The sequence below is a fragment of the Melitaea cinxia genome, chromosome 2 (assembly GCF_905220565.1).
Source record: "Melitaea cinxia chromosome 2, ilMelCinx1.1, whole genome shotgun sequence".
Lineage (NCBI taxonomy): Eukaryota > Metazoa > Arthropoda > Insecta > Lepidoptera > Nymphalidae > Melitaea > Melitaea cinxia.
In genome coordinates this window covers 12,159,399-12,180,952 of record NC_059395.1, presented here as the reverse complement: position 1 = coordinate 12,180,952, position 21,554 = coordinate 12,159,399, and the positions used below count along the sequence as shown (strand labels likewise).

General features: G+C 35.9%; 1 protein-coding gene across 1 annotated transcript in view; it reads right to left on the bottom strand.

Annotated features, from left to right (window-relative positions):
* LOC123661585 (regulating synaptic membrane exocytosis protein 2) overlaps positions 1 to 13,443 on the bottom strand; it is a 35,190-nt gene extending 21,747 nt beyond the window's left edge. Inside the window, exons 1-6 of the mRNA XM_045596540.1 lie at positions 13,334 to 13,443; positions 5,962 to 6,166; positions 5,016 to 5,514; positions 2,747 to 3,285; positions 2,095 to 2,311; positions 1,827 to 1,988 (exon numbers count right to left, since the gene is read on the bottom strand). Coding sequence (XP_045452496.1) covers positions 1,827 to 1,988; positions 2,095 to 2,311; positions 2,747 to 3,285; positions 5,016 to 5,514; positions 5,962 to 6,166; positions 13,334 to 13,443 — 1,732 coding nt within the window. The remainder of the gene's footprint in view (positions 1 to 1,826; positions 1,989 to 2,094; positions 2,312 to 2,746; positions 3,286 to 5,015; positions 5,515 to 5,961; positions 6,167 to 13,333) is intronic.
* Between the last annotated feature and the right edge of the window lie 8,111 nt (positions 13,444 to 21,554).

Below are 21,554 nucleotides of genomic sequence, written 5' to 3'. Positions count from 1 at the left end.
AATTATAAGATTCTTACACCGACTTTAAGTAAATATTTAACCAGTTTTATTAAAAACATAATACTAAGGCTTCTATCAAAACAAATCGTTATTTATTTTATTTATGTATGTATTTATTTAGAGATCCCTTTGACGGAGCGGTCACAGCACTGGCTGTTGCACTTGCCACCACCGCTCGTGACAAACATTTGTATTCGCCAAATAAACTGGACCTCAAAGATAAAGGGTTTGTTAGAAAATCTCCTCGCTGTATTTCGCTGACTGTGTCCATCTTCAAGCATTTTCAGGATCCTGGTATATTCTCCAAGGGTTCACCTTATTCATAACTTTTTTATTGTAAAACGAAAACAAACGCGAAACAATTAATTTGAATTTTTTGATACTAATTTAAAAAATGACCTTTATTTTACTAGTTTTTAATACAATTATCAAAAATATTATAAATAAAAAGGTTTTATGTATAATTTTTTGTGGTATTAAATATTCTTTAATTTACTTTTTATTTCATAAAGCTAGGTCAGGTGCTTTTGAAGATATTGAAGATTTTCTAATCGACCCTTTTTCTTTGCGGTCCGGTGCCTGTGTAGATGTTTGTAGTGGTCTGAGCGTTTGTGCTTGTGTATTGTGAGTGATTCCAGACCCAAGACTTAGGAGAAAATCCTACTTAGGACCTTTACGTGTGAAACGTTTATTTATTGTTTGTGACATGATGATGACATGATAGCGGATATAAAAGTCAAGCTTTCAATAACAACTTACACATACAAGACGAGTCTAGTTCAGAAATATGGTTCTTTTTTATTTTTTACACAACAAGGTCAACAAACAAGCGGCTCACATGATGGTAAGCTATAACCGTAGTCTATAGACGCCTGCAATATTTATGCGGACGACATGAAGATTTTTTCTATTTTAAAATTCCAAAAAGACTGCTTAGTCTTGCAACATGATTTACCCGGGCTGCTCTAGATTTTGAGCAGGAAATTTCCTGCTTTGCCTTTTCTCCGTACAATAAAATAGTGTAGTGTGAATGTGATTTTTGTAGGGTGGTTCTCTTAAAATTAGTTAAAAAATTTATGTTGAAACTAGATCTTAAGCTTGCTTTCACTGACTTGAATGGTTAAAGCTTCTTCCCTAGATCTATTATACAGACTTTTTACGAAAGAACCCGTCCACGAAATTGGGGATGATTTTATTGAGAAAAGACATTCGTATAGCAAAAAAACATTTACGTACAGGCAAAACAAGACAACAATATGGTAACAAACAATTTTATAAATCAAAATATTTCAGATAATAATTCGTAATCGTCGTCGTATTACTAGAATTTTATTAATTATGGTATCGTTTTTCTTTTTTTTTTTAGAAAAGTGACAGGAATACTACCCATTTTGTTTGCTAACTACTAAATCACTCAAATGATCACTTAATGTTTTTAATCACTTAATCAAATAAACGCTGCGTTGGCTTAACGGTCACAGTACTGGTTTGTGGCTGTTGCGCTGGCGGTTGCTCGTTCGATCCCCGCACATGACAAACATTTGTATTAGCCATACAGATGTTTGCAGTGGTTTGCGTGTTTGTAAGGTCCCCGTGCATTTCCCTACCGTGCCTAGGAGAGCACGTTAAGCCGTCGGTCTCGGTTGTTATCATGTACTTACACCTGATAGCGATCTTTACTCATAATAATATATCCGCCAACCCGCATTGGAGCAGCTTGGTGAATTAAGCTCAAATAAAAAAGAATCTTTCTCCTACATGTGTAAATAGGGCTATACCAAGCAGTGGGATATTACAGGCTGTAACTTAAGCTTATAATAATTTACCTTTATGCGCTCTCCAAGATTGCACAGGCCGGTTTGGAACTAACGACCGTGAAACTACTAGTTCGACATGAGAATCATGTTTACTGTTGGCAACAACTTCAGCCACCTCCTCTGCGGTACGACCTTGTAGTGGAATACCATTCCATTGTAGTACTTCATCACCTAAAGAGGGAAAGTGGCATTAGATATCAGATTTTAATGATTACATTAGTTATGTATTAAGGGTGATGCATTTTATTAAAAAAGTTTGTTTTTTTCTATTACTAACCTATTCTCAACTGCCCTTCTAAGTCTGCAATGGAACCTTTTTTGACTTTTTCGACGACAGCGCTTCGTGTACCGTCTGGCAGAATTTTTCCTCCAACTACTTTCAGCCCTAGAATTGCTGAAGAGGAATGAGAACTCCCTTCCACAATACTCTTCCGTAAAACCATATGGCCGATCATTTTCGTGCCGTCGGCGGAGACTTGCCAGTTCAAGGGAAACTGTTAGAAATTATACTCTCTTATATAAAGTTAGTATATATATTAATTAAATAATATAAACATTCAGCAAATTTGGCTAAAAGTGTGTCGCAATTACGAAAGTGCACACTTAGTGGAACGAATCATGCCTGCGAATGCAATCATGCTGCAGCCAAACACAAATACGCTTCATCATATTTTCCGAAAAAAAAAGTTAAAATTCCCTACGATTTCTAGTATAAAGCTTGTATTTTGTAAAAAATATGATAATTTGTGATATTTATCGACTATTAAAATCATATTATTGTGGTCACGAATGATATTAAAAAGAATTTTATTCCGAAGGTAAAATATTAATTTATTAATACGAGGATTTTTAAATTTTTTCTAAGTTCCTCGGTTTAAAAGCAAGCTTAGTACCCATAGTACAAAAAATGTGCAATGATCATTATGTACCTTAGGGCAATCGCCCCTGTTCGAGTCTTCGCTGGACGTAAAAGTGCTAGACGTATCGATGCCTGAGTCTTTAGTGGCAGAGTCCTGGCTAGTCTGTCTCTCGGACTCCCAGCGCAAAGAGGCCCAGTCATGCGGGCCGCCTGATGCATCGCGACCTCCACGAGGGAACGTCGCAGCGCCTTCGTGGCCATCGAAGCGAACTGTTTTTTTTCTCCTCTCAGTGAACCGTCTGTTATCGGAGGAGTCTTCCCACAAGTAGGCACTCTTATAAACGGCACGATCGGAACGCGGGCCCCCATCAGGGACATATGGTCGCAAATACGAGCCCTCGCCATCGTCACGAGCACGCCACCGACAATCCGTGACCGAGTCGAAGCTACGACCTCCGGTCGGCGCCGTTCTTGCCGTATCGAACGCTCCGCGCGCCTCCGGCATGTACGAGGCCGGTGAATGATTAGTGAAATTGTAATAATTGTTGGCAGCCACGCTGGTACTGCGCAGGTGTGGGTTGCGAAGAGATGAACACGCCTCAAGTTGTCCTAAGAATGACAACGGATAAATAGCAAGGAGTCGATATGGGCCAATTATATCAAACCGTACAACGACTTGCGCGCCCGTACGCGCCCGGAACCAAATAACATCATCAATTTACGAGTATCGCATTATTTTAAAATGGATTTGTAATTTAGTTAGATTTGATAATTTACTTTTTCCACGGCGATGACATATTCCTATGTAAGTTTAATTTTTTAACATCAAAATAAATTAATCGCAATTAAAGCGGTGATCACGCACAAGCGGAAAGAATGTGTGACAATTTATTTCATTGAAAAATTAAAACAACCGTTCCAAAAAAAAAACATCGCAACAAAATCTAAGACATTTACATTTAACCAAGTATGTTACACTTCTTTTCGCCCAAACAAGCATTGCTTGAACCACAAAAATAAATGATTAAAAAAAATTCGTCACAATAACAACAATTGCATTCTTCTGATCAATTATAAGCTAATATAGCAGTACATTTCTCTGAAGAGATACAAATTTCCTTTCAAATAAAGTAAATAGAAAATATTTGAACAAATCACATTTAATTTAAATGCAGTGGTTACAACATAAAATGATTTCATTATAACGCTAATGATATATAAAGGTAACACTTCAAGTAAAAGTAAAAGTATGACCAGAAAAGATGCGTTGCGGTGGAAAAAATAACCAAAAAATAAAACTTATAACTGGTTCAAGCAATAAAAGCAGAGGTACATCCTGTTTTTAGAAAATTTTAAACAGACCAAAATACTCATTAAACAGATTTTAATGTAATCATGTACTTCTGCTACAAATAACGTTTATGGTGAGAATGACTCAAGTATTAGAAAGATAGAGATTCACTTAAATTTAATAGCGTTTACAATTGGCCGACCAAAGAAGTAGTTTTAACAAAACGATAAACGAACAATACTGAAACATCTATAATATTTAGCTTAGTTTACAACGCATCATTTTCCCGAAATAGCCCTCTCACCGATAAAAACTTTTTCATTTTTTCATCTAAAATTGCTTGTCGCTGGTATCTGGAGCCGTCGGTAGCGCTCCTATCTCTAGCATTACCTGCGAACAGTTCAGGGCGGAGTGAGGTTCGACATGACGCGGCGCGGAGCACGGCGCGGAACCGGGCGTATAGCTGAGGCGCGCGAGACGCTTGCGGCGTTTCAAAAATTATTATTTTTAATAAATTATTATAAAATAAATTATTAGCAAGGTCTAAATGTAGACGAATGATTACAAAAATATGTATAACAGTTTTACATCTGAAAAAAAATCTATTAATATTCAGTCAGAGTACTTACTTATTTGTTCTTTCATACATACTAAATGAACAGACATGATGTAAACATAAAATATGTATATGTACCTATGGATAAGTTTAGGTGCTCTAAATTACAAACTTCTGCGTGAAAACAAACTTATTTGTTATAACTTTTAGTTATCCTGGTTCTAACTAATAACTACAGCCGTTAATAAAAATTTAATACCTCGCACGGAACACCTTAACTTTATCGCTGCAAAATGTTGGGAGATAATAAGGTATAAAAACTTTTAATCAAAATCTTCATGAACGTACGTACTTAATTGTCTAGACTTACAGCAATAATGTTTGCGTGTTGTAAAGTGTAGCTGTCATGTGGGTGATAAACAAAAATCGCTTGGAAGGGAAGGATACGACAAAGGTAGGATTGAGTGGCGTTGGGAGAGCGTGCACACTTACCACGGTCGCGATACTCGTCGTTCTCGTCGGAGATGCATTCCGGTACCTCATCATCCGAAGAAGACGAGCGAGGTGGCAGCGGATGGTGAGAACCTGGCATGTGCGGCAGCGGTAGCAACTGTGAAGCCTGGGGAGGCAGCATTGATAATCCTGTGTCTTCTACACCGTAAGATGCCTTTTGTCTAGGGTGAACGAGATGGGGATGAGTCCGGGCCAGCCCTTCCAGCTCTCCATAACATCTTGCCTCTTGTTGACTGTACTGCCGACGTAACGCGCTACCTGATCTTTGTAATGGTTGATTTTCTTTTTCTGCAGCACTATGCGCTCTTTCTAACTTCGGTCTCTTATCCAAAGAGGTATCTACCTGTGATGGTAAGCCTCGTAGATCTGATTCCATTCGCCATAACATCGAATCTTGACCAGCACTCTTGTGTATCCACTGACCAGTTTTTGAAAGTAATTCTTGTTTTTTGCGACAGAGTATGCAAACCCATATAACCTGTAAGTTTATTTTACCTTAAATATCCTTGCAGGTACTTATTTTGAGAGATATGTGAAAGATATCTAGCAATAGATACAAAAAAAAATACTGCTAAAATATTATTAAAACAATCATATCAAATATGTCATGTAGTATTTTGAAGTCAAATCACAGTTCTGCCTTCATATGATTAGGTAAATATTTCTACACGAACAAAAAAATATTTTACCAGTAATGACTTCATATGCTTTATCTCGAAACTACCTATTATATTTTTTACATATTTAACATGCATATTATTTGATTATTTTATGCATAAATAATAAAAATATTGATTTTTGTGCAATCATAATTGAAAGTGGATGTTTATTATCTATGCCTTCTAGAGGGCATTTGATGTGTGAAATTGCAAGCAATATAGCATCGAAAGGTGTTCAAACACACATTTAAAGCTCATTTATTTACCTTGTTGGAGCGCAAAGTAACCTTGCCGCCGCACCTAGCGCAGCACCTGACCCGGCAGTAATGGCAAGAATGGCCAACCCCGTCCGCGAATTTAGTCTTCAGGCAGATATGACAAGTGGCCGCTAGCTCTACACCGGCCGCTCGATGCATTTCGTTCCTCGTGCGGATCGTTTGCTCGAGCACCGCCACTTCATCTTGTTTGCGTCTGCGGTTCATACAATTACTAGACTTTAAGCATTCATAGAAATATTTTACGAAGCTTAACACGTACGTAACTAACTAAAATAAAAAAAAAATTAATACATAAATAATTAATTAATTATAAATTAATTTTTTTAACCGACTTCCAAAAAAGGAGGAGGTTCTCAATTCGACTGTATTTTTTTTTTTTTTTATGTATGTTACATCAGAACTTTTGACCGGGTGGACCGATTTCGACAAATTTTGTTTTAATCGAAAGGTGGTGTGCGCCAATTGGTCCCATTTAAATTTATTTGAGATCTAATAACTACTTTTCGAGTTATATCTAATAATGCGTTTTTACTTGACGCTTTTTTCGTCGACCTACGTTGTATTATACCGCATAACTTTCTACTGGATGTACCGATTTTGATAATTCTTTTTTTGTTGGAAAGGGGATATCCCTAGTTTGGTACCATGATAAGGAAACCAGGATCTGATGATGGAATCCTAGAGAAATCGAGGGAAACTCTCGAAAATCCGTAATACCTTTTTACTGGGTGTAACGATTTTGATAATTTTTAATTTAATCGAAAGCTGATGTTTATCATGTGGTCACATATAAATTTTATCGAGATCTAACAACTACTTTTTGAGTAATCTTTAATAACGCGTAGTTGCTTGACTATTTTTTCGTCTATCTACGTTGTATTACTTGTCGATGTAATTGAAGTCGGTTTTTTTTTCGTTTGCGAGCAAACACAATTATTATTTATCAATACACTGGCTTATTAATATAGGTACGTACTTGACTTTTAAAATTATAATATAACAATTATTAGAGATATTCAATCTTTAATTTTATTTCGTCATATCGAGGCGAGGGCGAGGGCGAGAGCGTAAAGACACGTACCGATTTGAAATAAAATAATAATTTAAAAAACAAAAATACACGCTTGCTTGAAGAACAACTAAAAGAAAATCAGCTGAAAAGGCTGGAACAAGATAAAAAATTAATAATTAAACAAAGCCAGCGAAATAAATCAAAACAATATCAAACATTATGTACTGTTAAAAATATCAATACGGTAGTCCTTCGAAATTTTATGCAACATCGTACATAACATGCAGTCGGAATTGTAGTAACTACATAGTGGTTGCCCAGAGGAAATTCGACCATAATTAAAAATTTAAATTTAAGAAAACCAAAAAATTAGGAAAATAAAGAACCTTTTTTTAAACAGGTCTAGGGGACACCGACACCGACATTTAAAAAACAAAAACTACACTAGTGCACTCTCAATCACAGCGGACGCTGCAAGCAAAATGACGCGATTGGTTTGAATGACGATTACACACACGGGCAGTTCGGCGCGACGCACCCGCGCCGTAAATTTACGTGGCGCGTCGTCAGTTAAAACTCTGGAGCAATGGTTCTACACTCACGATCAAATTTTGGAGAGCGCGAAAAACTGATCAGTTAAACTGACGCGAAAAACTGATCGTCAATGCCCAGCTTTAGAGCGGCCAGCCTGTAGTATTTAAGCTTTGACTAGAAAAAAAGTGCAACTAAAATACGCTTTGTACAAATTTAGGTTAATTTTGTAATTTTTTATTTTTTTTCGTTTTCAGTAAATTATCACAGACTTGTTTGTTGTTGTAATATAAGGCGTTGTTTATTGTAATGTAAGGTGATGTTGTTTGATGTGCAAATAGCTATAATATAGCAAAGTGCCAACTTTATACCACTTTGCGCATTTTTCCTACTATAATAACTAGCTGCGTACTGTGTGGCTACGGTACTAAAGTATATAGCCACCCCCTCTCTTCCCGTGGGTGTCGTAAGAGGCGACTAGGGGATAACACAGTTCCGCTACCACCTTGGAACTTAAAAAGCCGACCGGTGGCGGGATAACCATCTAACTGCTGGTTTTGAAATACACAGGCCTAAGACGGGCAGCAGCGTCTTCGGTGCGACAAAGCCGGTACTGCGGTCACCAACCCGCCTGCCCAGCGTGGTGACTATGGGCAAAACACATGAGTTCACGTTATTTTTGGTGTAAGCTTGTGGAGGCCTATGTCCAGCAGTGGACTGTATAGGCTGTAATGATAAATAACTAGCTGTGCCCGCGGCGTCGCCCGCGTTAAAATCAGTGTCATAAAGTTTTCCCGGCAAATTTCCAGTGAAACTCTCATCAAAATCGGCTTAGCCGTTCCATAAACCTTCCTCTTGAAGCCCTCTCTCCATTGGCGAAACCGCAAGAAAATCCTTTCAGTAGATTTTGAGGAAATCGATCACATACACTTTTGGGGACTTTGTTTTATAATATACATGAAGATATGCTATTAAGATGTTTAACGCAAATTAATTTTTTATTTCAGTCACTTGAAATGCTTATCACACTGAGTAACTTTTTACAAGGCACAATTGAGTATAATTTAATAGTTGTTTTTATAAAACCTCTCTATACACCACATTTTTAGTTTTATTTTCAGGCTGCATTATAAATAACCTATCAGGTGAACTTATAGCTGCTGTACGAGTTGTTTTTTATGTTTCATACAGATTATTAACCCCAGTTTAACTCCCTTAGCGGTGGAATATCGCAAAATCCGTTCTTGGCGGACGTTTACTAACTATAATCTACCTCCCTGCCAAATTTCATCTTTGTCCATCCTGGATGGATGGACCATCCAGAGGTTTTTGAGTTCTCGTGAGTGAGTCAGTGACCTTTCTCTTTTATATATATAGATTACGATGCATTATTTGGAAACCTACTCATCGTCTATAGAGCATACATTTTAAATTTCAAATCTCTTACTTCAAAAAGATTGGACTTTCATACAAAGTTCCAACCCCCGTTTATCCCCTTAGGGATCAAGTTTCGTAAAATCGTTTTATTTATATATATATAGTTTAGTTATATGTATATATATATATATATATATATATATATATATATATATATATATAATTTTTTATTTATTTATTGGTTATTACAAAAAAGCATTGTCATAAACCGGCGTGGTTTTTTAATGCTATTTATAATGAATAAGTACAGTATTGTTTGTTTGATAAAAAAAGAAAAAAAACTATACTTATAAGCGAAATACTGTATATGGATAATGTAATATGGATAAAAGCATAGAATACATAATAGAAGTGTAGCAATACTCATACATATTATGCAGGGATATAAAAAACAATTATACGTATTAAGTGACAAATAGTACGCTTTAAGGTCTTTTTTGACGCAAGACAGGGATTGGCTTGTTTTATAGGAGGAGGTAGAGCATTCCAAAGTTGAACAGCTTTAACTGCAAAAGAGTTGGAATAAAAAGAAGTAGTGTGAGCTTGAGTTTCGAGCTCAAAGTAGACTCGGATCTAAGGGTGCATTCGTGCGTATTATAAAGATACTTGAAACGCTTCTTACGGTACAGAGTTGTATCAGAATGAAAAAGTATACAATATAGTAGCGAGAGTATGTGAGTATTCCAGCGAAAGTGAATCGGAAGCCACTTGAGACAATTGCGAAATTCGGGAACATGCTCATTTTTGCGAAGACCAAAAATGAACCGTATGCAAAGATTCTGAAGGGGCTCAAGCTTATTTAATTGCTCATCTTTAAGATAAAGATAGCAAGTGTCAGCATAGTAAAGCATCGGTAGAAGGAGTGACTGTGCTAACGTAATTTTGGTAGGCAAAGGCAGGAAATATTGCAGTCGTCGTAGTGATGCGATACCTGCAAATAGTTTACGGCTCGTCTTACTCAGCTGAGATGCCCAAGGAAGATGTCTATCGAAGATAACTCCAAGATTTTTACTTTGTCTCTGTATCCGTGTATCTGATTACGTCGTTATAAACGACTGGTATAAGTGACCAGTCTATTCGACACACAAGTTTAGGACTACCGATAATAATGACTTGACATTTTGAGTGATTAATATTTTATCCGTCCTCCATCTATATAAGTTCTTCAAGTCAGTATTTAAATTGTTTATTGATGTAGGTAAATCTGTCAATTTAGAGTGACAATGAATTTGAAGATCATCGGCATACAAGTGGTGGAGAGAAGATATGTGGAGAGTTATTGAATTTATGAAGATCGAAATTAAGAGCGGAGACAACGCGCCACCTTACGGAACGCCAGCATTCACGTTAGACCAGTCTGAATAAGAATCCTGGACGCGCTGCCGACGACCAAACAAGTAACTATGAAACCAATCAATTGCTGATTGAGATATGTTAAGCGAGCAAAGGGCAGCCAGCAGTAAATTAAAATCCACCGCGTTAAACGCATTGCTAAAATCCAGCAAGGTCAACACGGTGAGATTCTGACCGTCCATTACCTGCCAAATGTCATCAGTGATATTCACATGGGCCGTAGCCGTACTACCTTTACGGAAACTGGACTAATAAGGATCAGTATCTCTTCAGAAAATATTATAAGTAAAAGTCACTATTCTTTAGGTAGGACGGAAAAAAATGCCGTCAAATCTTTTTCAGTTTGACTGATGAAATGTCTACTTACTTTATCCATATAAATAAATAAAATTGGAGCTTTTTACTAAATGCTTATGGATGTATACACGGTACATATAGCAAAACAACATTTTTTTAAAATTTTTGGTTGTCTGTCTGTTTGTTCCGACTAATTTCTGAAACGGCTGGACCGATTTTGACGAGACTTTTACTAGCAGATATCTGATGTCATAAGAAGTAACTTAGGCTACTACTATTGAACAATAACTTTTTTGTTAAATTCTACGCGGACGAAGTCACGGGCACACAGTATTGTAATAAATCGATTAACGATTAAGATATGTCTCAACAACTGTTACTGTTGTGCAAGAATTAAAACAAATATGTAGTTTTAATTTAAAACTATAGAAGAAATAGACTATACCTATTCCTTCTACACTTCTACTAATACACAACGACAAAGCATACGACAATTTTTAAAGACATTAATTGTGTTTGCTCTCAAATAAAAAATAACCGACTTCAATTGATATCGACAAGTAATAGCACGTAGGTAGTCGACAAAATAATCGATTCAATATGTATTGTCATCAAAGTCGCTTTCCGCTGTCTGTATGCTTAGATCTTTAAAAGTACGCAACATATTATGATGCGGTTTTCTTAAGAAAATAGAGTGGCTCCAGAGGAAGGTTTATTATATATAATCTGAATCTCGGAAACGACTCCCAAATTTTTTAAGAAATTTAGTATGCAGTTGATTTCGGGGGTGATAAATCGATATAGCTAGGATTCATTTTTAGAAAATGTCGTTTTATCCCTGTCTTAGGCAATGAAAAAATGGCTACAATATCAGGTAGGAAATCGGCCGGTCGGGATCGACCGCGAAGACCACGGTTTACATTATATTTCAATGGGTTCAAATCCCCATATTGTCTCCAGATCGATTATTTTTTCCTTTTTTTCTCTAATTGCACTCATGATTTTTTATTTTAAGAACCGGTACATATTTTTTATTATACATATTTTATTAAGTGTACATATTTATTATTCATATTTTATCAATATGTAATTCGTATTTAAATAGGATTTCCAAAAAACACGATTTACTAAAAATACCGAGCTAAAGTGTGTGAAATTGCAAGCAATATAGCATCGAAAGGTGTTCAAACACACATAAAAAGCTCATTTATCCACTATATCGTTCACCCAGGTACTATGTACAATGCATGCATAATGTAGTAGAGGAACACTGATAGTTTTTGTAAACGTGCAAAGCCGGGGCTGGTCGCTAGTTAGAGATAAAACTCATAAAGTACTCGTCAGATCCCGATAAAATTTAAATGAGACCACATGTCAAGCATGCACCCGCGTTCGATTAAAAATAGCTATCAAAATCGATACACCCAGTAAAAAGTTATAACTTCATGAGATAACCTACATAAAATTGAGAAACTTAAAAAAAGTATTTTTTTTTTTACGATTTTAATTAGTATAACAGCGTGTTTGCTTTGTATCGTTGTTTTATTTATTATCTATTGCTTTATTTCCTATTTTATATTATTCAAGTTAATCTAAGTTTCTAATGATTAGTATAATTATTTTATTTTCAAATATATCGATGATCTAAGTTTTTTTATGATGTTATGTATGTGATGATCCAGATCCATGATTCACTCAGTTTTATCAACATACGAAATACGATTTTAAAATTAAGAATATTATTTTAAAATGGAATGTGCATTCGATAATTCAAAACCAAAACTTATATTTATTATACCTATTTCTATGTTTTATGTATGTGAGACGTTATTGAAATAACTCCTTTGGTACTCGAATTACTATATAACATTAACACAAAAATAACCGAAATTGAGTAGAAAGACATATCTATCATTAACATTGCGTATACACGTATATTTAGAAAATTTAGTACAAAGTTATGCAGTTCGAAAAGTAGGTCACTAAAATATCTTACTGCATCCACGCTCCCGCAAGCGTAGCGCCTACTTAGCGACGATAACCACTAGTACGTTATGCAAATATTGAGCCAAGTAAAACAAAGATCAATAAACGTATTGAAATAAAAATAATAATAAACAAAGAAGTTCCGAAATTTATGTTATGAATATCATTTTCGTTGATGTGAACTTTATTTTCCACCAACCATTGCTGTGAAAACAAAGCGATAACTTTTTGAAAGCAGAGTAATTGAATTATTATTGCAGTATTAATGTAATTGGTAACTAAAAAAATGTTCGTTCTGTTTTTCTTATTGAATAGAGAATTTAAACAACATTGTCGCAATATTTATGTAGGTATATATTAGTCACACATCTATTTGTTAATAATAATAAAACCTGTTATATTATATAACTAGTGTAGAGAGCTACAAAGAATAAAGATATCACTGTGCTAATCTCAATCCAGGAATACGTACATACATATACGTAATAGTGACTGCTGGTTCGCGCAGATGTGACACTGAATACACGTCAATATCCAAATTCCGTACAACCAAATATAAGGCGAATTACACTGCTATTTTATTAGAGACTATTAGAGATAAGCCTCGTATATTATTCGTATAGAAGCACATTCACAATATTGTCACATATGGTGCAGTAAATGGGAAGACTCGCATAGCGAGCGGGGTGGGTGGGAGTCGAGTAGGAGGTGGAGGCGGACGCGGAGCGCAGGACAAAGGCACACCTCATAATCTCGTGTTCTCGTTGCTCCTCTTGTCGCTGGCGCATTATGACACCTTCGATGATCGCGCGCTCTTCGGGCGTGAGGTGCGAGAGGTCCGGCATGTCGTCCATGGCGGGCGCGGCGAGCCGCGAGCGGTGCGCGGGCCCGCCGCGTGCTGCGGTGCTGTGCCCGCGGCGCGACGCTCGGCGCGCCTCTCGCTCCGGAGGTTTATTTAATAATGCCGGGGGAGCCAATAGCGCGCGACACTACACTGACGTCAGCCCGGCTATTGATCGCCGGCTCTAGGCCAACCCTAAAGCGCCGTCGTCAATTTACGCCCTTTCTCGCCGTGATGCGTGCGCATTTTTTCCTTGTGATACATTTAAGTGTGTCTATTTATAATTTCCTCTAATATCAGTTGCAAATAATAAGAAACATTATAATGAAATGTTATCGTTCAAGATTAATTTTTTATTTTATTTTATAGGTTCCTACATACATGTATTTTTAAGCATGCAACGATACATTACAGAGGTTCAGTCACATTCGTCGGATGGCGGCACACATTCGCCCGGTACATGGTTTACGCGATCATTGTGGAATAGACTTTGGACACCGTCTCTCCAGGGAAATTTTTTTGTGCGTATGCGCATATACTCATAATCTCTACATTCTCCCTTGCATGGCGGGGCGTGTCCATAAACATTAAAAGATTGAAATAAAATAAGAGGGAAACAAACTAGTAGAGCAAAATACTTATATTTCTTCCAAGTATTTTCACCGTTGTGGTAGCGAGGACAACAAGGATTTGGTGGTATTTTGCATGGACAGCAGCATACCGGCGGCTTGATTTCAGTCCCCGCTCCCGGTACAGTTGGTGGACATCCGCATTGGCTAGTGGGCTTACGAGGCGGACAACATAAACTATACGATCGGAACACACATTTTGTTAGTAACCTATAATACGACAGATTTATTAATGATAACATATTTTTTCTCTTTTTATTACGTTTTTATTTATTTTGACCTTAGAAAAATTTTACATTGTTCTGTGTTACTTTGAATTTATATCGCCATTTTTGACGTTGTTGACATTGTAAACTTTGTACAATTAATTTTCTTCTTTATTCAGGAGATGTCTTTATTCCCGGTCAGTTCTTTAATATTAATAATTAATATTAAGAAGCTGCCCGGACAGACTTTGTTCTGTCAAAAGTTATTTATTTATTTATTTTATAGGCAATCCTGTCGGATCTGAACGTTATGTTACAATAGTATGTTACAATATAATGTACAAATATGGGCAAAATAGGATCACACTGATATTTAAAGATATTAATCATTATAAAATACATAACTAGACACTATATTTAAAAAAATAACAGAACGTAATAAAAAGTAAACGGCTATGTTCCGTCCCCTCCACTGCAGTTAGAGGTGAGTGTAAGACATGAAAAGGTGAATGTGTGTTCGTGAATGTGTGTTCGTGTAGGTGTGTGCATGTAAGACGAAGGTGTATTAGTGTGGGTTTGTGTATAAATATCTGTAGGTGCTGCTTTTGAATATTTTTGACGATATTACGAAAAATGCATCATTTTGATTTCTTTTTTAAGTGCCGTCTTCGTTCTTAGGTAAAACAGGTCTAAGTTTGGATACTGCGTATTATACGTATTGACAATACGGCAGAGGACCGAGTTACGTGCGTAATTATTTCTTACTCGAGGTGTATGGAACAATGGTTTAATATGTCTAGAGCGTCTTGATGGTATTCGGAATTCAATCTGGGATAAAAGCTCGCTGCAATCTATCTTCCCACTCACGATATCATGTAACAAGATAATATCGTACTGCTTACGACGTTGGGATAGTGATTCAATTTGGTAGTGTTTACATGAATCAACATAGGTGGGACAGATTCTGTAACTTTTGAAATTTAAAAGTTTTATAATTTTTTTCTGGAGTGATTCAATCCTGTCGATGTGTACATTGTATACAGGGGTCCATATACTACAAGCGTATTCCAGTATAGTTCGAACGAAGCAGAAATATAAAATTTTGATACAACCTATATTATTAAATGTGTTGCAAACTCATGATATGAAACCTAGTTGACTATATGCTTTAGAAATTATTGTATCGATATGATTTACAAAAGTTATTTTGGAATCTAGTATCACCCCTAGGTCTCGAACAGAATCGACTCTTAATATGGGGACATCTTCTATAATATAAAAATGAGTCGCTGAATGTGTTGCTAAGCGCAAAACTCGAGAACGGTTGGACCGATTTCGCTAATTCTTTTTTTAAAATATTCCTTGAAGTACGAGGATGGTTCTTACGGAGAGAAAAATTCTAAAAAAAAAGTTTAAATTTCCTGAAACAGTCTAAAAACAACACTTTTCTATACTCCCGTACAAAAGATTTGTGATAATACTTAAAAGTCAATTTGAACTTTAATACCATACGATAAAGTTTGTGTTAGGCGATACGAAGTTCGCCGGGTCAGCTAGTTGTTTATAGAATAAGTATATAATATAGGATTCTTTTTACGAGTGAAAGTAATTTGATCACAGTTAGCTGTGTTTACAGTGATACGATTAGTTAAATAATATATGTATAGATTATTTAGGTCACATTGTATTTTGTGGCAATCAGTGATGTTATTAATTTTTAAGTAAATCTTCTTGTCGTCACCAAACATTATAAATTTAGAGTTAGTTAAACATGAACCAATATCGTAGAGATACGCATTGTAGAGTAATGGACCCAGTATAGACCCCTGAGGAACTCCAGAAATAACTGAAACGTAAGAACTTTGCACTCTTCCCAAAGTTATGGCTTGACTCCTATTTGTTACGTACGAGCTTATCCATCTAAAAAGGTCACCTCTTATACCCAGGGCATGCAACTTGTGTAACAGAATTACATGATCAACTCTGTCGAAAGCCTTTTCAAAATCTGTGTATATAGCGTCAACTTGAATACCACCATCCATTGACCGAAAGATGTAATCTGTGAATACCATTAAATTGCTTACAGTGGAACGCCTCTTCATAAATCCATGTTGCTCATCCGGGATCGAAGAGAGAATTAACGGACTTAGAGATTCGTATACTAATTTTTCGAAGATTTTACAAAATAAGTTTAATTTTGAGATTGGCCGATAATTCTCAATCCGACCACGGGAACCACTTTTATGAATGGGTATAACTAACGCTTCTTTCCAGATACTAGGAAAAGTGCCAAAAACGTTTAAAGAAAGATTAAAAATTAAGGTCAATGACTTAGCTAGGCAAGAAGCACAGTTTTTTATAAACGTTGGGGGGATCTTATCACTACCTCGGCCCTTGTTAAGATCAATATTTTTTAGTAATTTTAAAACCACATCCTCAGAGAAGCTTAACCTATGAATTGTATCAGTTGATTCCGCTAGTGGTGGGAGATTGTATTGAGAAGCTGGTTTTTGAAATACACTCTCGAAAAAATGGCTGAAACCTTCGCAGACCTCTGCTTCACAGCGGTAAGAATTATCACCTAATGTGAGTACGTTGGGGTATCCTGTGTTGTTGCTACGTAATGATTTCAAGTATGACCACAGGTATTTAGGGTTCCTCTTAAGATTTATTTGTATATATTCTTGATACGAATCGTAACATTTTGCTTGGATTTTCTTTTGTCGCCTACGTAGAATAGAAAACTCATCGTAGTCTCTGTTAAGTTATTGGTAAAAATTATTTTTTATTATTATTTTTTATTTATACCTTCCATGGGCCTTAAGCCTGGGAACATACAAAATAATTGTGTTTGCTCGCAAACGAAAAAAAAACCGACTTCAATTACATCGACGAGTAATACAACGTAGGTCGATGAAAAAATGGTCAAGTATCACGCGTTATCAAAGATTACTCAAAAATTAATTATCAGATCTCGATAAAATTTATATGTTACCACATGATAAACATCAGCTTTCGATTAAATTAAAAATTATCAAAATCGGTATGCCCACTAAAAAGTTATTGCGGATTTTCGAAAGTTTCTCTCGATATCTCTGGGATCCCATTATCAGTACCTGGTTTCCTTATCATAGTACCAAACTAGAATATCCCCTTTCCAACAAAAAAAGAATTATCAAAATCGGTACATCCAGTAGAAAGTTATGCGGTATAATACAACGTAGGTCGACGAAAAAAGCGTCAAGTAAAAACGCATTATTAGATATAACTCGAAAAGTAGTTGTTAGATCTCAAATAAATTTAAATGGAACCAATTGGTACACACGACCTTTCGATTAAAAAAAAATTTGTCGAAATCGGTCCACACGGTCAAAAGTTCTGATGTAACATACGTAAAAAAAATACAGTCGAATTGAGAACCTCCTCCTTTTTTGGAAGTCGGTTAAATATAAATTAGCCGAATTGGTCAAGCCATTCTCGAGTAATGCGATTCGCAACATTCATTTTTATTTATATAGATTATGTGTTCATTTTTTAAAGAACATCATTCTTATTAAAGACTGTTTCTACGAGGCTTTACTAAGTTTTGTTTTCGATACAAATTTGGAAGGTCGAAATTCATTATAAGGTACTTATTAATAAATCCTAGCCTTCTTCCATCATAGCCTACTCATCCTAGCCAATCTTAGCCTTTAATATTCTTCCATAAATGAGCTGTGTTAAACAAAAAAAAAAATCTGATCGAACTAATAAAGTTTTGAGACTTAAGTGTTAAAGTAACAACAGAAAATCTTAAATCACAATTTTATTTTTGGCCTTTTTTTACTTAAATCCGTGATAAGTTTTAAATACAAGGAATTATTTATGGACCCTACGTGATAGTCACTCGTGTGTTACCTCTAATTCATGACATAAAATAAAAATAGCGCTAACCAAGCTTAGAAACATACATAAGCTTTTTCGCAACATTACTAAGTTTGGGATGGTGATGATTTATTGTTAAATGGAAAACCTCTAGTAGTGGTTTCCCATGATACTGTTACCAGTGTTAGTAAAAAATACAATATCAAAATATTCTATTTCTAATTCCTATTCTCAAAGAGAACACGCTATGTAAGGTTTTACCCTAAATTACTAGCTTTTATAAAATAAAAACAGTAGGTATTAAGAGATAAGATACCAAAACATTCTCGCTTTGTATTACTTTGAATTTACTTTTTGGATCAATAAATATGTAAGTCATTAGACCAACCTTGTCATAACTATATTATAATACCTCAATCTACTTAATTGGTAATAAATCACTTCAGGAAGTGGCGGAAATTAGAGATTTGGGAGTCAATTATTGGTAAGAAATTAACATTTACATCCCACATTGACAATGTGGTTACGAAAGCGGCTCGTTTGCTGGGGTTTATTAGACGTAATACCAACGGTTTCTCTTGGTCTACAAAAATAGTTTTGTATAATGCCTTGGTTCGCAGCCTTCTCGAATATGCTAGTGTGGTTTGGAGCCCCACCTTGTGCACTCACAACGCGTGGAAAGTATACAACGTACTTTTACGAGGTATCTTGCTTTTTCTGCCAGTGGCATCTCACACAGACAGCCATTCAATCAACGATTGGCTTGGTTGGGGATGATGAACCTTCGGGACAGGCGCGCACTTCTCGATCTATGCTTTTTACATAACATTTTGCATCATGATGTACATTGTAGCAACTTGGCCGAGCGTTAATCTCTTTCAGTCGCACGTAGGTACCCAAGAAATAAAATCCATAACATCTTTTATATTCAACAATCAAAAACTCATATGAGAAATCAGGCGCCCGTGGTAAAACTGTGTTTGAATTATAACAAAAATATAATTGGTGATCCTTATTTACATTTTAAAGGAATATTGTTCATTTTCACAAATAATAATGTTTTTTTTTTCTTTCTTAATTAATATTCTCTTTTGTAATCCTTTTTTTAAGTACCTAATTAATAGCTTTATTTTGTGTTATGCAAGCTGAAAAATGAAATTGAATGTTATGCATGCTAGTTATAGATATAGGTATGTATTTACTATATACCTAATGTGTTTATATCAATGTAAAAATTAGTATATTGTTAGTATGCTTAAATAAATAAATAAAAATCTTTTCCCAGAATTTGAATTTTATAGTATAGCTTAGGTACAATAACTTTTTTTCCTCTTTAATAAAACTAAATATCTTCGCTTTTTTAATGTAGTCAAATGTGTTAAATACCTACCTAAATAAATTAAAATCGATTTCCCTTAATCAAAGGCGGCTCATTCTAATGAGCGCTGGTGAAGTCCAATCCAATTAACGTAAAATATATTGACAATACAATTATTTTTTATGTATTGCGTAATGACCGGATTGGATGGATGTGTGGCGACATCTATTTCGCGACATACAAAAACTAGAGAAAACTGACGTTTCCTACATCGCGATATCAAAGTTATCCGAAGATTTAACATATATACAAGAACCCGACAACAACCGTCGGGGGCAGTAGCCCACCAGACTCAACATCCGTCGATCGCAGGATCCTTCCTTTGCGATGGCGGACGAGGAACTCAACACACGTTTCTCACGCCCCCAAAGATGGATTCACATTAATATAACACAAATATGTATATCGAATTCAGTGGTGGACTTACCAGTAGGCTGAGTAGGCTGGAGCCTAGGGTGGCAAATTTGACCCAAAGACCCAAACTGTTTTATCATACAGAAATAATAAAAAAACTTCTTTAAATTAATTACTTCTAGAAAAATGGTCTCGAAAATTTAACAAAAATTTTAATATTTCAGTACCTGCAGTATAAACGCTCTGCAAAATGTACTTTTGTAAACCATGATTTTTAAAAACAATCCAATAGCGTTTCGATATTACAATTTAAATACAATAATTTTTACTACTTATTTTATAACTAGCTGACCTGGCGAACTTCGTATCACCTTATTTTTTTCTGAAATATAATAATAACATAATATATCAAAATAAAATATAGCCTATCTTTTAAGTTGGATCAAACTGCACACGGTGTGCAAATTTGACTAAAATCGGTTAAGTTGTTTAGGAGTCCATTGAGGACAAACATTGTGACACGAGATTTATATAATATTAAGACTAGCTGACCTGGCGAACTTCGTATCACCTTATTTTTTTCTGAAATATAATAATAACATAATATATCAAAATAAAATATAGCCTATCTTTTAAGTTGGATCAAACTGCACACGGTGTGCAAATTTGACTAAAATCGGTTAAGTAGTTTAGGAGTCCATTGAGGACAAACATTGTGACACGAGATTAAGTACTTTATTTTGGTAAATTACAGTACAGTGCAACCTTAATATAACAAATATCAATTTAACGATTTATATAAGATTATTAATATTTTTAAATTATTATATATAATAAATTAATTGAAATAATTAGATAAATAACATTAAACTAAAAAACCTTAAGTATATATATACATAATATAATAATTAAAAAATATTATTAAAAGGAGTCCCTTTAGGCAAGGTTCCGAAGATACTGGCAGCATTCCCCCTTTGAATAGCTAGACTAATTCTTTGTCCGAAGTAGCTGCCAGCTCTTCGGTCTCCTGTGACGTCGAATAACCTTTTAGATATTTCCTTAAAAAGGGTTATAGCACTAGGACCCCACGGACCAAGGGTCTCGACACCGAATGGGACAAAATCATATTCGGAGCCTAGACCCCTGTATTTGTCTGCTTTTGTTTTTTCCGCCGCTTCACAAGCCGCACCAGCTCTGTTGTTGGTTCCATGTAGATGGGAAGGGGCCAGCGTGTCTGAACAGGTTGCATCCCATACCAGCACCCGGCCCATCTTCCATGGAATCAAACTCATACCGTCCGGTCTCTTGCCATCGTCTCTTGCAATACCAGTCGGCTCAAGTAGACTTGGCACGTTGACGGTGGCAAGGGACCGGCGTATGATATCGTTAAGTGCGGCATGTCTCGAGAAGCGGCCTGCACTTTTTAGGCATGACAGACCGTGATGTCCTAGCTTATCGACATCACTGCCACAGGGACATTTATGAGGAGCGCAGACCGGAACCCCAAGCCGTAAACAGGTTGCGATTCGGAGCGTGTCAGGCTCAAGAAATGTTCCTGTATTTGTCGAAGGGTACGCGTGAAGCCAGTAGCCAGCCTCATGCGTACCCACGGCCAAAAGCCTAGCACGCGCCGAGCCTGTACTACAGCTTAAAAGATTTTCATAAGTCAATTTGCAGTTTATGTCGTCCCAGC